Raw genomic sequence first — 16,395 nt, forward strand, 5'->3', positions numbered from 1 at the left:
ACCATTTTGTTCAGTGCCATTTGAATAATTTGAACTCTCTCTCTCTCTCTCAGTTCTAGTTTACCTATAGATATACTGTGTGAAAAACACACGCTGACACACACAAAAAACACTGTAATTTGAACCTCTACAATGACCTACAAAACAATCTGGTGCACAATAGTTTCAGAATAATAAGAGACTTGAATATGAAAGACTTGCTTTGCATAAAATAAAAAATGCAAGGTGGCAAACAAATCTTCATAGCGGTGATGTAGATGTTTAAAAAGTTTTAGCAATTGGCTGGTTGAATATATCCTGACGGGGAGACTGTGACTGGCAACTTCACTCAGCTGGCAAAATGTTGTATCATCGGATTTCCTTCTGAGGAAGTATGGCAACACTGTCATCATTTCAAGAGCTCTAACAGGATAGTAATCTTGATGTGAGACTTTTTCTGTATGTTACACAGATGACAAGATCTCCACGAAGGCTGAAAAAACAGGGCCATCTGCCCCAGTTATAACTTTCCTTTGCTGGTACCGTCATGTTAAGCATCAGATTGTTCCGTGTCCTAAAGCAACCACAAACTTGACAATCAACCTATATATAACTCCATGTATTGGCAAATTTTCTAGATGAACACCAGCACACAGCATTATGTAGATACAAATCAGAGCCAGATTGAAATATAAGGTGTGTTCCTGAAGTACAACATTGTTTTGGGTTTGTATGGCGCGGTTTTGGTAGCAGGGCAGGGGCCGCAGGGCCAGCTCCTGTGAGAAGCTGCTAGAAGCGTCCCTGGCTCCAAGTCGGACCCACCTCTGGCCCAGGCCGAGCCCATCAGTGACGGTGGTAGCGCCTCTGGGACAACAGATTTAAGAAGGTGAACCTGCAGTGGTGGTGGGAGATTGGAATGTGAGAGGAACCCCTCTGCGGATACCGAGGTCAGTGAGGAAGGCAGGGAGGAGGGGATGCCCCTGCAGCCCATGGTGAGACGGCAGGCTGTCCCCCCCCAGCCCATGGAGGGGAGCGGGGGAGCAGATGTCCACGCCAGAGCAGGGGGATGCCTCCGAAGATGGCCGTGACTCCATGGGAAAGCCCGCGCTGGAGCAGTTTGTGCCTGAAGGACTGCAGCCTGTGGAAAGGACCCACGCTGGAGCAGTTCATAAAGAACTGCAGCCTGTGGGAGGGACTCACGCTGGAGAAGTTCATGGAGGACTGTCTCTCGTGGGAGGGACCCCACACTGGAGCAGGGGACAAGTGAGGAGTCCTCCCCCTGAGGAGGAAGGAGCGGCAGAGACAATGTATGATGAACTGACCCCAACCCCCATTCCCCATCCCCCTGCGCCACCGGGGGGGAGGAGGGAGAGAAAATCAGGAGTGGATCTGAGCCGGGAAGGACGGAGGGGTGGGGGGAAGGTGTTCTAAGGTTTGGTTTTACTTCTCATTATCCTTGTTTTTTATTTGGTTGGTAGCAAATTAAATTGATTTTGTTTCTTCCCCAAGTTGAGCCTGTCTTGTGCCCTTGACCATAACTGGTGAGTGATCCCTCCCTGTCCTTGTCTCAACCCACAAGCTTTTCTTTTTATTTTCTGCTCATCATCCCACCAGGGGGGAGGAGTGAGCAAGCAGCTTCGTGGTGCTTTGTTGCTGGCTGGGTTTAAACTACGACAAACGTGCAGTAGCCTTTGACAGGACAGCCATGCTAATATAATTAGATATTTATTTTTTGAAGATGTGTTACACTATAAAATTCTGTTCTCTGATCAGCTTCAAGCTGATGTGTAATCTTTGCTGTGCATTGCTACCACTGTCACTTTGAAGAAAGTGACCGTTACCATGGCAGGATTTTACTGGAGCCTGAAGAGATCACAGAGTAAAAGGATGAAAGGAACTAAAATAAAGGGTGAAATGCATGGAAAGCCATTGTTTTCTTAAGTTTGATAAAGATCTCCTTAGTTAGTGAAACAGTTGATATACCTCCTCTTCAGAGCAAATTATATAGAAGTCTGGGTTGAAAATAGGTTACTATGCTTTTCAGGAATAGAGTTAACCCTACACTCCAAGCTACGGAGGTAGTAAGAACATCACTCCTGTCTCTTATTTCTGAATGGGAGAAAAAGAGAAAGAATTCAACAGCCAGTTACTGCTCTTTATTGTTAATATTAGTGTAGTGCTTTGGAACAGGACCTGGATTGTATCAGGTATGCTACATGCAAAAAGTACTTCATGCCCCAAAGGCCTTATAATTTCAATATAAAACAAGAGACAGTAAGCAGACACAGAGAAAGGGAGGTGGGGGAGTACAACATAAATGAGACAGTGTTAGTTTTGTGCGACAGACATTAGTATCAATATACCAATAGCCTAACCACAGACAATTACTGTCATATTTTTGAAGAGTAATTGAGAGAAGACAATGAGGTACAAATTGCTCTTCATTAAAAATCCACATAACTAAGCACAATATGGAAGAAGGCATTAAGAAACTTGTTTAAAAAAAGTATTGAGCAATGAAATCTTTATGGACTGAGCAAAGGTAGGAGTCAAAATCTTTACAGCTAATGAGAAGTGGGACACTAAGTCAGAAAGGAGTAAAAAGCCTTGGAAATGAAAACAAGGTTTTGTTTGATATGGCGAAAAAGGAACATCAAGTGAACAGAATAAGAGAGAGTGATGCAAGAGGGGCAGAGAAAAATAATCTTTGAATTTTTCTGCAAGAATACAAAAGGGGCAAAATGTAATCTGTGAATGTCAGAAAAAAGTCTATCAGAGTTAACTAGCATAAAATAATGATGGCTTGGACAACCATTTTAGCTAAGTAGTTGAAAGTGGGGAAATGTTTCTTCACAAGAAACTCAGTATTTAAATCAAGCAAATGTTTAACTTGGAACAGACTTCTTCAGGATCAATTAATAACCTTATTTGATATATATGCTAACTGAAAGAAATAACTATACATCAAGGTAGTTTGTAGTTAAACATTCTCTCTCTCTCTGTTCGAGTCTACATACAGGTATATCGTGTGAAAAACAAGTGTTTGAACACAGACCTGCAGGCACTGTAAATCAAGGGTGGCTGTGATACTGGCATGACTGCTCATCCTCCAATGCTGCCTTTATATTCAGCACATGAGCTAGGAAAATAGTACACCTATATAAATACTGGACTGAACAGCCTCTGCTAGCAAAATAAACAAAAACCCAAATTAATTAATCTCCACCCTAAGGCATAAGGGCAAAAGTATATCTGTAATAGGACACAGAGAATCAAATACGCAGAAAGTAAAAAGTGACTTGTTTTACATTTTCAGTCCCTCCACCTTGCTATATGCTCTGTTCCCACAAAACTGCTTTCTCCCCAATTTCTTGTCTGTGTTTACCATCCACTATGAACAATATTTCCTGCCTTTTATAAGAATTTATTAGCCTCTTTCCCAGATAGTCTTCAAAGTTAGCGCTCTTTGCTCTCACCTTTTCCCTACCTTGTTACTTTTTTTGGTCTTTAAGCAGTGCAGAACAACTCAAATACCATGCCATAAAGAAATACCTTCATCTCCTCTGTCAGAAAGAGATCCAGACTGATCACTAGTAACTGAAAAGGACTAAAACTGACAAGGATACACTTCTGCCATGCTGTGATCAAAGCTTCAGTGTGTATTTTTGCCAATCTCAGACCATACTGGTAAAACGTCATATTATTAACTCTTTTTCTTGGGCATTTTGGTGAGTACTACATTCCTTAGCAGTTGTATGTTTTCATATCTGTCTTCAACAAGATTTCTCCCAAATTAGGCACCAGAAATGTTTAACTTTGATAACACGTTAATATGCTGACTCTCAGGCAAGAGTGAGGTGAAGTTGTTTCAAGCTCCAGACACAAACTTTGAAAGGCCTCACACACATGACACTATCAGAGCCAACAACGATTCCTATTTCCCAATCACAATCCAAGCTAAATAGGGCTACCTTTGCATTTTGGGGGTTTAAAATCGTAAGCTGAATCCCGATTCAGGCTGGGATTGGTTATTGCTATGTTGTCAAAGTGTCTTCTCTTATAAAATCATTCCTATGAACAAAAAATATGAAGTTTCCAAAGTCAGAACTGAAGTTTTTTTTCTTCTCAACACCCAATTCAGGAGCTGGGGGCTTTGAACAGACAATCTGATCTTGATTTCACCTCCATTATAATGCGTACTCACGATTTAAGATACTCGCAAGAAGACTACATGCAACCCAGAAGAGTAATTTAATAGAAGAACACCTCAAACATGGTATCCTTTCTGTCTTGTGACTTAGTAGAAAACAATTTTAAAAATGTACCGGTCAGATCTAATACACTGGTCATCTTGCAATATGCTGAGAAGGACTTATGGTTAAAGACAGAGTTCGTTTCTGCAGGCAAAAGTCTTGCATTATCCTGAAACACTACAAATACTGCACACTGAAGGTATCTGAGGACACAGGTTAGGGGAAATGGTGAAGCAGGAAGATGGCAGCATTACTGATAGATACATCTGGATTCACACCTAATTTTAACGATCAAGTATGAACGGCACTTTTATGGGTAAAAAGTAAGGAAGACGACAGCTGTGGGAGAAAGTTCCAGGGAGGAAATGGGAGACAAAGATAGCAACAATATAGTGTAACATTTACAGCAAAAAATACTTTTAAAACGTTCTAATAATTTAGGATTTAGAAGAAATTTCTTGGTGCAAATTTAGGAATATGAAGGCAACTTGCAAGGGCTAGGTAAAAATGAGATATGAAGCTAAGAACTGATGAAAAAACTGGATAATGTACGTCCTTAGAGAAGAAGGAAAAAACCAACATAACAGCATAAATATCAGAACAACTACAATAAATGTTGTTAAGGGAAAAAAATGGAACCAAGCTGCTAAGCAAGGACTCAGTGAGGCCATTAAAGAACAAGAGTGGAAATTCAGTGACAGATGATGCTGATATATTGCTGACATCCTGAATGAATTTTTTGTCTCACAATCCACAAGAGAAGCTGAAGGTCACAGAACAAAGTGTGGAATAAATTTTCCAATAGGAAAGTGAAATATGAATATGTCTTAAGATCACTTCAAGGTTAACAATTAGGAACTCGGCATAATTAAAACCTGACAAAGTCGTAGGTACAAATGGGTGATATCCCACAGAAAGCAACTCAGTATTGAAGAAAGAAGAAAAGCTCGCAATTCTGAATAGGAGTGGATTACAGTGACGTTAATAACATTTAAAGACTTCTTTGCCTCAAATGAAAAATGGGTGTGGCTGTAATTCTGAAGCAATCTTCTGGTGGGAAGACAAGAACTGCAAAATAACTAAAGCTGTATAACAGATCAAACAGACTCTGATAAAACACTGATTTATATAGAAAATTAAAAGAGAAAAAATTAAAAAAGAAAAATGAAAGGAGAAAAATTTAAAAAAGAAATAAGCGTCATCATCTACAGACCTCCTTTGGTCCTTGCTCTGCTTCCATAAAGCCCACTAAAGGTAACTATGCAGTCAGTCAGCTGTCAGTAGGCATACTGCCTTCTGATTCTCCCCTGGGAAATCACAGATCTGCACACTTCTGCACACACAAAGTGAAAAGTCACTGAGGCTACTAGAGAAAGAAATGAGTAGGCATTCCAGTACACTCAAGAAACGTGTTAATAGAGGAACGGTGCTTCGAGCATCAAAGTAAGGCATTACTAAAATCCAGCGTAAACAGAGGTAGCACAAGATCACTCAGCTTGAGATGTACTTAAATTCTTCACTGATTTTGCTTCTGTGCAACTTCAAGTTAGGGGAACGAAGGCATTTTATATTAACAAGACTCTAAAGCGGAGGGGAAGAAAACAAAAAAGAAAAGCAGCAAAGAGATTCTGTGCTCTGAGAATCCAATATTTGATTTGATATAAGAGTGGAGCTTGTAACAGTTTGACCACTGAGAGTCACTGATGTATACAAAGCAAGGGAAAAAGAAGTGATCAATGCTTAGCAGCTTGTAAACTCAAGAGGCTAGAAATATGGATTAAAAAGTGAGGAAGAAAATTAATTTGGAATATAAACATTTACTTACAAAAAGCTATCAGCAAATTCAGATGGTCTAACAAGGAAGACAATAGATTTTAAGATGAATCAGACATTGATCAGATTTAATACTTGGAGGAGGAAGAATCACTGAATTTTTTTAATTATGTATTTTTAAAGTTTAACCTTCAAATATCAAAACGCAGTTTCTCCTTGGCAGCTGCTAGTACAACAGTCACTTTCTCCTACTCTTTTAGTAGAAGGGCCTCAAAAGATGCATTTTTAAGGGAAGAACAGGTTTCAGTAATATTGACAGACAGCATAGACAAACACCAATGGCTAATAATACTGCATTCAACCCTTGAATAGGTCATATGTATAGCACAGCATGCATGTTGGCAGTGACTCTACTGTTAAGTTGTTTTGAAACTTGCACATAACAGGACTAAAACATCTCTTCTCTTTAATGACTGAATTTAGTTTCCAAATTTGGATCTGTTATTCTTCAAAAAAACCCCAAACTCTCATGTGGTTTCTAATCAAAATACCTGTTAAGTATTGCAAAATAACATCTCAAAATGCTTTGTCTTGAAATTCTGCCTTGTCTCTCTGACATTTGGGCAGCAAGTTTAGGAATTATCCAAATACTGCCTTCACAGACTATAGAATTCCCACTTCCATGGAGCACTCATGAATTCAACATTCACAACACTACAAAAAAACACTGAACTCAAAAGTTAGTTCTAGCACTCAGAATAATCAGAGTTTTGGTTCATTTAAATAAAAGGAGTTACTGAAACACTTCAGGAATTTAAGACTTCTCAGGTACTTTCCTTCCCTCACTTATCAACCACATTGAGCGCAGAGACCCCAGTGAATCAATGAACAGAATGGGAAAAGGGATAGGCAGAGAGCTATCATGAAACAGGAGGAACAAGTGGAGCTTGGAGAACACTGTGAGGAGAAATGTAAAATGTCAGCAACAAAGTTAGCAGACACCTGTGAGGAAGAAATACTGAGCAAAAGTCTTGATATTTGCATTCAATAGCCACCTCAAATTGAAAATTATTTCCTTTTACTTGCTGATTTTGTATATCTTATCATTCTTAATTTCTGAAGTGCTTTATTAATGCTGTACATTGCAAATATTTTTAGCAAAAACTGTGCAGTACCAAACTTCAAGAAAAATATACATACATTCCTACCACAAATTACATCACTTAATTATCAGTTGAATCCACCATTTTTCTGGAAAGAGAATTTGTGCAAAAGCCTGAAATTAACAATCAATCTTATACCTGGGGTTTTTTTTTTGTATTGATCTACATCTTCTGGTCTTGCACAATTTCCCTGGTAACAACAAAATTAACTACAGATCTTTTCAACCAACTACAACTCAATCGAATTTTTCTTTATTTATCTCAAATGTGGGTGGCCATGCTGACTTTTGTCTCACATAAACAACTGCTGTAAGGAGCACCTGCAATATTCTTCTCAGAGGTGTTACACGCCTGCAGATCACTTGTGTTGCAACCCTCATTAAAAAGCCAGTGTGAACTCAGACTGAGGAGGTCTCATTTGTCCCCAGGGTACATGACTTTAGGACCCCACAAGTCTGTCAAACTTCAGCCACAGGACAGCCCTGCAAAGACTAACGACAATGGTTCATCTTTGGGTATGGTCCTACAGCACTACGGTTGCAGAGTACGCACAGTTCTGCACAAGCAACATGCTTTCATGCTCTTCTGTATCTGGATGAATACTGTGCCAAGGACCTCCCAAATCTTTTAGACGACAATGGAACTAAGTGCCCACACACAATGTAGGTATGTTATTTTTAAAAGCCTGAAAATACCTGCTAGAAAAAAAGCTGTATTTTCACACACCCCCCATATATTTGTGTATTTGTTCACTCATATTTTACACAACGCAAAAATGTATGCATTTTGTATATATAAACATATATGTGTAAATATGTATAAACATGTATGTGTGTGGGCATATAAACACACATACACACAACATAGTAAAAAATCAGTTTAGGAAAAATTCTATATGTGTCTTGCATGGTCATTCAAAATTTATCCCTTGCAAAATAATACTCATTTCACAATAAATGTATGAAAATTAAATATAGCTGTTTTAGAGAAGAAAAGAGCTCTTACCTGCTTTACCACTGTCACAGTGCCAGGTGCCATGGTAACTACAGAAGCAACTGCAGTGGCATCATGGGTTTCTGAACCCAACTCAATGATTTGCTGCAGGATGTTTACAGCTGTTGGATCAAGTCTTTCACCTTATCAGAAAGACAGTAACCATAAGATCATTACAGTAAAACAGCTCTAAGGGTATGCGAATCTAAGTGCTACAGGCACTCCTTCCCCTCCTGCCTTAACCCTGACTCACAGCGCTGTTTATAAATTTCAAATAGCTCAATAACATGACACCTTAATAATAGATCTATGGCAGGAAAGTATTCACAAAACAAATTTGCCCGAGGAATGCGTGAATCTGCAAGTGAAGCCACACTGATCATTTTTATGCCTATTTGAAAGAGATCTAAAAAAATACATTGAATAAACAAGCAATAAATACAACTCATAGCAGTAACTGTAAATTAGGAAGCTGCAAGACTTGACAAATCCAAATGTGTATTTGCCAGACATTCAGCTTAAACAGAACCTGAACTCTATACCTATAACCACAACAGCTATTTGGTATATTACAAACCTGTGTTTACCATCTGTCAAGCCATCTTCAATAACCCTCAACCTAAAAGAAGTACTCTTATCACTAATGTGCTGAAGGGAAAAGTTAATTCCTTGAGAGAGCCCATGCTTACCATTTTATAAGCATGGGATCAGTACATGTTTGCCCTTTTTTTTAAAATTCTCTTGATGTGTGTAGCCCTGCCAAAGGAAAGGCAAGTTTACAAAACAAAAAAAAAATAATAATCCTGAAGTGTAAAAAGGAATGATTTGGATGCTGGAAAATGTTTTTTGCTATGCAGGAATACAAATTCCCCTCCTGTGGCCCACCATTCCCACATGCCCAGTGTAAGCATGAGATATGTCAGAAAGGGAAAGAAACTGTCAGTGTCATGTTAAAGCTGCGTTGTATTTGCTGTAATCACTGTTTGAACTAGGAAAAAGACAGTAAATAGAATAAAGCTCATCTCTTAACCCCAAACCCTTTCAATCTGAAGTTGATACTGTGATAGGGATCTAGGTCAGACAATATCATTTCAACCAGAAAGTAGTTATATTTTGTTATCTATGTGAGAAACAAGTGAGTACTGAAAAATGTTTGCTTGGTTTAGGTTTTTTTTCTATATAACTGCCTTTAGACAAGATACTACTGTTTTTCATAACTAGATGGAATATGCTGGAAGAGTATCTGAAGTTGAATGCACTAAAAAGCAAATCAAAGTACAGCCTCATGCTTAAAATCAAAACTGTTACGTACAGCATATTCCATGATCATGTTTATTTTAATTTCAATATATAAAAGCTTAAGAAAAGTTCTCAAAAGGTTTTTACTCATTCAGAATTCCCAGTCATTAAAATAAAATAATATACAGAAATTGTCAGTAACATAATTTGATTGCAACATGCTTGGAAATTCCATTAAAAGTAGGAGTTTTTGGAATGTATCTGTATTATGAACTATAAAGACCACAATGGTAAACAATTGTAAAATGCTATATTCTGATAACCAACATATTTATTTATATATATAAAACCAAAACATATGAACACCTACTCTAGTCTCTGATGCTTTAACACTCAAAAACCTGGACATTTTTTCTTTTTGTCCAGTTTTTGTTATTTCCCACTTAGCGGTCATTATCTAATCCCACTCTTGTTCTTCCTCAATCTGATACAGAATAGCCTACTTAGTTTGTGTACCATCAGAATTAAATTTGTTAGTACTGTCTTGGGAACATGGTAAATGAGCTCTTCCACTGTGTCTCTTCTGCAGTCTGGCTGACTTAAGCAGAGAGAAAAATAATAGCTAGAGAATTGCCATTAGATATACACCATCTACTCTGCCAAGATAGCTGATTCCACAATATATTTAATAATGCAGGCAGGAAATTCCACACACCTAATAATAAAGTGCAAAACAGAGTGTGATAAGTATTAATGACTTAAGGATATAGAAATTTATGAAGAATGGTCATTTCTCATTATCCTCAAAGAAAAATATAACCGCCCAGAAGTAAGTTCTGGATGACAAATTTCATCATTTTTAATAGTTTTACAGGAGATCTTATATTGCCCAGTATACTCAAAAGAATTAGATATTTATGAAAAAAAGATATATTTTGTGTTCCAACCTAAAAAAGGTAACTTACCATTCTCAGAAGTATATCTAAGGTTCTGTAATGCAGCTACGGCAGCTTGAGTGCCTTGAACATCTTCTCCAGCCTCTGTGATATGGAGATACTGAGTGGATCCTTCTTCAGAAACTTCAGCAGTTAACTTGAAAACAAAATCCAGCCAAGGCATGAATAATCTCACTCTCATTTTAGCAACTTAGAGAACAATGAAAGTTCTGAGTTTAAAATAATGTGTTTTGGAAAACAAATATTGTAACAAGAGTTATAGAAATACTAGGTGAAACAGAATTCAAGAAGAATATTACACGGGAGTCGGGGTATCATCCCATAGTTTTCTTCTAGATTCTACTTCAAAAGTTGTTTTAAGCATGCTAAATTATCTTCACTCATTTTTGTTGCACAGTTATTTTAGAACTAACAACAGACTTCTATCGTATCAGGGTCTAGTATAGACCTTTTGGGCAAAATTAGCTTATAACGCATATCTTTGCAGATCTGGTAAAATGCCTCTGAAGTTAGAAAATGGCATTTTGTTTCAGAAAAATTATCCTTTCCGTAACTATGTTTTCTCAAGACAAGTTGTCAATATGTAGTCCTGCTCTTTATTTATAGCTGTTTTAGCAGCACAGACATGCTTGCATCCTGGATGTCCTCTTATTTTTTCAGGTTTGGGCATTTACTGGGAGAGTGTACAGAGAATCGTTTCTGAAATGCTTGTGGATACAAAACTTTGAAGGACTACATTTTAAAACGCTTGCCCTGTCTTTGAATAACTGTCCATATAGAACCTACTCAGATATTTTTCAAGAACTTAACATTCTATCTGCGGATACTCAAAAACTGTTAAACAAGAACTGCAGGACAGTTCTTCCAAATCAGGCATTAGATTTATAACAGGGGCTAGACTGCCTGAAATTTAGCAGAACAGGTCTTAAACTGTGGAGGTCAGCCAACTGTAGTTGACTTCTGGCTTCTTTCTCTCATTGGACACCAACAATAGCCTACTCAGGCAGCGGAAAAGACTCAGCTTGCCAACTGTGATTTTTTAAATAAAAGCGTCTAGATAGTTCTGTGGTTTTCCCGTAGCTTCTGCATCTACAGTCAGCTCTGCTCTATAAGAGCAACAGTTTTCATTTTAGAACAAATTGCTATGCATACAACAGCAGAGGAAAGCTTGAAAGGGTACACCCTTTCAAGGTAGCTGCCCTACCCCACCCCAAACTGAGAAAATTCAGGTTGTTGGTTTGTTTTTTTTCTAACCTAGCTTCTTAAGTCTAACTTAAGTTTTTTAAGGTCTGATCTTAGTGGTACTGTGATTTCCTATATACTTTGGACTGAAGCTGAAAAAACAGAACAAATGATAGAAGACTTACTCTGTATAACAGCACCATTCTTTTAGCTGATCAACTTACAAATTCAGTTTTCTAGATTGTAACCTTTTCTGGTCCAACACATAAGTTTCCCTCATTAATTCAATATAAGTTTGCAGCTTTACACGTCTTGCAGTTAACACCAGCAAATATTTGGCATATAACAAATTGCAGTAAGTGTTTCCATTTCACATATTTTTGCTAAAACTTTCACCTTTCTGCTGCAAATAGAGGACTAGAGCACTAAAATGCAGAAATAAGCACTTACAAGGTTGTTAATCCTGCCAGATATTAAAGCAGTCAAGCTTAACAGTCATAGCAATGTATGCACTCAAAATTAAGATGAGATCACGTGACCTCCTGATCTTCTATAAAGTCAAGAACACATTTTTGAATACTTCTTATCCTTAGTTTTCTCCTTAGAATTTTTTTAAATCTTAGGGCCAACGCTATGGCAACTTTGCTTTACCTCCCACTTGGTTTCCCCATCATGTTCCACTAGCTTCATTCCATGCTTGTTTTTAAGATGTCTGTTGAATTCCCATTTTGTACCATACACAAAGCTGCAAACAGGACACTTAATGCCACCTACAAGGAAACACAAATAAATGCCGTGAGTTATTTTCATATAAATACTTTTTCAAGGCAGTAAGGACCCATCTAATTTGAACCCATCTCAACCAAGCCACATAACTGTAATTCCTTTAGCCATGTGTCCAACATGAAAAATGGAAAAAAAAATAAAGTAGTTGAACTCTCACAATGCTTAAAGGGCAATTTTGGATAATGGTAACAGAAGGAGTCTGGAACAACTCATATATCTGGGGAGCTACAGCAATCCTGCTTCCCTGCCTGCATGCCTCCTTTCAGTGGATGTGAAGTTGCAGGAATGCTGTTTCCATCTTTCCCCTGCTCTACACCTCTCTCCCTGGGGAACCCCTACGACAGACCAATTAGAAAGAAAGTGCAGGAACAGATGATTATTAGCCTTAGTCTCGATACGGCATCATTTCCGCAATCAGGTTGATGTAAGAAGTATTGGTTTCATCTCTCAGGAGCTAGATGTTAAGGGAAATAGATAGCCAAACTATAACAGAGAGAACATAAATTGCAAAGTAAATAATAACTCATCTACTGGGTGAGAACATGTGCTTTCTTTGCTAACAAAAGCCATTCTAGAAGTGACATGTACATTAGAAAGTGAGAAGGTTTTTCAAGGAATGACAACATACTAAGTTTGACCAACCCCACCCCATTCTTTTGCTTGGACACAAAAAAACACTGCAAACCTAGGGGATACTTCAGTCTGTGCAGAATCATTCCCACAGTCATGATTCTGGTTGAAATTCAAGTTTTGCAGCACCAGTGGAGACTAGTCCTAATTTCCAAGGGAAATTTCTTTCAAGTTTGAGGGTGTCTATGACTTACGTTCTGATTTAGGCCCACCAAAACCATAGCCTAGCACATGTTTTAAATAATTCTGAACTAACACTTTTGCCCTGTAAATACTCTTTTATTTCAAAACACAGAGTTCCTTAGAGACTACTTTTGACGCCTACTTGATTACATATCATTGCAGCTTCAAATGTAAATTGTATGCATAGTCCAAAAATCTACAAGACTGGCATCGCTGACAAGCTTCAGCTTTAAATATCAGTTCCCTGTTGTCTTGCAAAGCCCTGGTGTGCCAGCCTTCACCACAGTGCAAACCATATGCACAATGCAAAACCATAGTGCGCTGTACTCTTTCAGTAAGTGCTGGCATCTTTTTTAAGTGCTTATAAAAAACACTGAGACCTTAATATTTAACATACAGAGTAGTGGCATACTTTAACTATTTTTTAAAAATGTATCTTCTCTAAGACAGCTGTTCTAGTTTTCTGAAGTTTCAAACAAACATTAATTTTTTTGGCACATTATCAAAGCAAACTAGGAGGAGTTAACAAGGTAATGTCATCTTCACCCAATTATCTTTGCTTTTGAGTTTCTACTGTTTATATTAACATAAAAAACTGTAAACCTAAGTTTTCTGTCTATCTACAAAATGATGCATAGCATGAATTTAGCACAATGTTTACTGTCTGAGTATGCAGCATTACAGGTAAAAAACTGAGCATGATGAAATCATAAGCGTCCAATTTTCTACACTAGATTAAACAGCTTTTACTTCGTTTTCTTATGAAAGTAATTTGGTCAAATGTCAGATCTCAGCTGCTTGTAATTATGCAAATAAGTATTTCTCTTTTTTTCCCGTATTGACTAAAGCAGAGCAAAAATAATCTGCATGTGATAAATTGTTGCATTAGGTGACCAGAACTCACTCTAAAAAATTTAATGGCTAGGGAAGTGCGTTATGCCACTTTAGGAACTATGCCACCAGATGGCTGACTCCACATTATTGTGGCAAATGATGACTCTTACCCATCATGTTCAAATGCTTCAAGTATACTCTCATAAGCTGGTTATAAGCCAAGTCCTCATTGCACATAGTCTTTTATGAATAAGGTGATTAGAAAAAGCATTCTGTTTTACAGTAATGGAAACCTACCATATGGTATTCTACCAGGTGAAAAGAAATAGAATTTTTATTTTGATAAAACAGAATATAAGTACACCCAGTCACTAGGGTCTTTCACTGACACTTACTACTCCTATGCAATTTCCCCTCTTTGCTCTCAATCTATTATAAGTCTTCACCAAACTTCACTATTATAGCAGATGCTCAATACTCCATCTCTAGACAAAACTGAAATAGTTTCCTTATTAAGGGAAACTCAAAAGTTCACAAAAGCAAAATACCTTTGTTCAGATTAGGACAAAGATATTACCAGTCACAGAAAATGAAATTAAATATTCATTTCACACCAATCTGTAGTATTAGGAAAAACCTGCTGTTGTGAAAGAGAGGGCACTTTTCCGCAATACTTTGGTATTGAAATTATTATAACAATACACCAGATAAATTAAAGCTGTAACTTTTGTCATTATGACTTTAATTAAAGAAAAAACAATGGAAGCATAGAATTAAACCGGTAATATATGACTCCCTGTCAGTGACTTGATATGAAAGCTCAGGAACATTAATTTCTAGATGATTCTTTACAGTAATGGCTAACATACAGAGAAAGTCAACGAATTACACACCTTGTCTACTTTCAATACCACATACCAAAACTGATGTTTGCAGCAAAATAATGCACACAAATATTATACAGCTCCACAACTTTTTTCCATCATAGCATTGACACGTGCTCTCCAATTTATTTATTGGCCTAAAATCTCCGTAAGACAGCTATTATTGTATATTAAAAGAAAGCATGTGATGATAGCGGTGTAAGACAACATAGAGGCCACAACTGGATCATCATGTATGTACTGCACAAGTTGCTGCACAAACATAAATAGAAAAATCTGTCTCCCAGAGAGTGCAGAAATATGTAAACAAAACAATGGATGGTAGGGAGTATCAGTGAAAAGAAAAGAAACAATTTCAGGAAAAATTTTATGTGACTTGCCCAGCACAAAGCAAATTAAACTGAAGGAAACTATCAAATGAGCAAGTAGGCAGGGTCTTGCAAAAAACCTAGTGGGTAATGCATATATAATACTCTTGTCCCCTATGCAGAATACATCAAATTCTTACAGTATTTATTTTCCTTTATTACTTTAAAATACTAAAATAAATGTCAGATCATAGACTTCTATTTAAACAAACAAAAAAACAAAAAACCCCAAATCCCCAGGCTTTTCTCTCATCTTGACTGATCCTAATTTCTAATATAAGCCGAGAAATGAAATACTGCTGTCTATCCCTGGCAATGCAGTTGCTCAAATGAACAGGTTCCCTCTTCTATTCTATGAATCATTCATTTATTATAAACTCAATCTAGGAATCTTGAGTAGATTACAGTAGTCTATATTCATATAAATATTTCCAATTAAGATTATTTGCAATGTCTGCAATGCAGTCAAAAACCAGTTGAGAGTAGAGAAGAAAAGATGAGCAAGTATGAGGCAATTCACTCTGGGCTTAGTGGGTAACTTAGAACAAGCAGAATACAATAGGAATAGATATAGACAGCTTTTATTAGACATTAATCTTTGTTAGCTTCTCTTTTCACTTTTTTCCAAACCCTTTCGCTTGTTGGTTCTCCCACCTTTTCCTTTTTGTCTATAGTCCTTTAATTTCAAAGGACTTGTTTATTACCAGGTCTGAAGGGTCTTCTTCCCTTATATGAATACATGAATAATTTTCCAAAATTGCTTTTCAGATCTATGAATATGGTAAATTGAAACTTGATAGAGGCTAGTCAGACAGCAAGTTGAAACTGCTGGCCCAAGCAGCTCAGAAACACGTATGTGTTGCCATACTGTGTAATATGTCCACAATGATCTGTTTCTGCTGTGTGACCCAGATACAGAAGATCTTCTGATTCCAAAATCAGGAAAATTTTTATTGACTTCAATAGGACTCGTGTTTATCAACTCCAAATGCAAATCCTAATTAACTAACATCTCCCACAAGGAACATTTTTTTTTTCTGCCAGTGAGATACCAAAACACTGAGAAAAACTGATGCTTCTACAGCATGATAAGAAATCTGCAGGTCTCCTGTTTTATTTTGAGCCCACATGTAAGACCCATGTGATGCATCATAGAGAGGAAATGGAGCTGG

At 37.4% G+C, this 16,395-nt stretch overlaps 1 protein-coding gene across 3 annotated transcripts in view; it reads right to left on the minus strand.

The window, feature by feature from the left end:
- ZFAT (zinc finger and AT-hook domain containing) overlaps positions 1 to 16,395 on the minus strand; it is a 103,375-nt gene that overhangs the window by 7,281 nt on the left and 79,699 nt on the right. For all 3 annotated transcript variants that reach the window (XR_008235244.1, XM_052787557.1, XM_052787556.1), the window contains exons 13-15: positions 12,190 to 12,308; positions 10,366 to 10,492; positions 8,174 to 8,304 (exon numbers count right to left, since the gene is read on the minus strand). Coding sequence is in view for 2 of the 3 variants with exons in the window: in XM_052787557.1 (XP_052643517.1) it covers positions 8,174 to 8,304; positions 10,366 to 10,492; positions 12,190 to 12,308 (377 nt within the window). In the remaining variant the exon portion in view is untranslated. The remainder of the gene's footprint in view (positions 1 to 8,173; positions 8,305 to 10,365; positions 10,493 to 12,189; positions 12,309 to 16,395) is intronic.

The sequence above is a fragment of the Harpia harpyja genome, chromosome 5 (assembly GCF_026419915.1).
Source record: "Harpia harpyja isolate bHarHar1 chromosome 5, bHarHar1 primary haplotype, whole genome shotgun sequence".
Lineage (NCBI taxonomy): Eukaryota > Metazoa > Chordata > Aves > Accipitriformes > Accipitridae > Harpia > Harpia harpyja.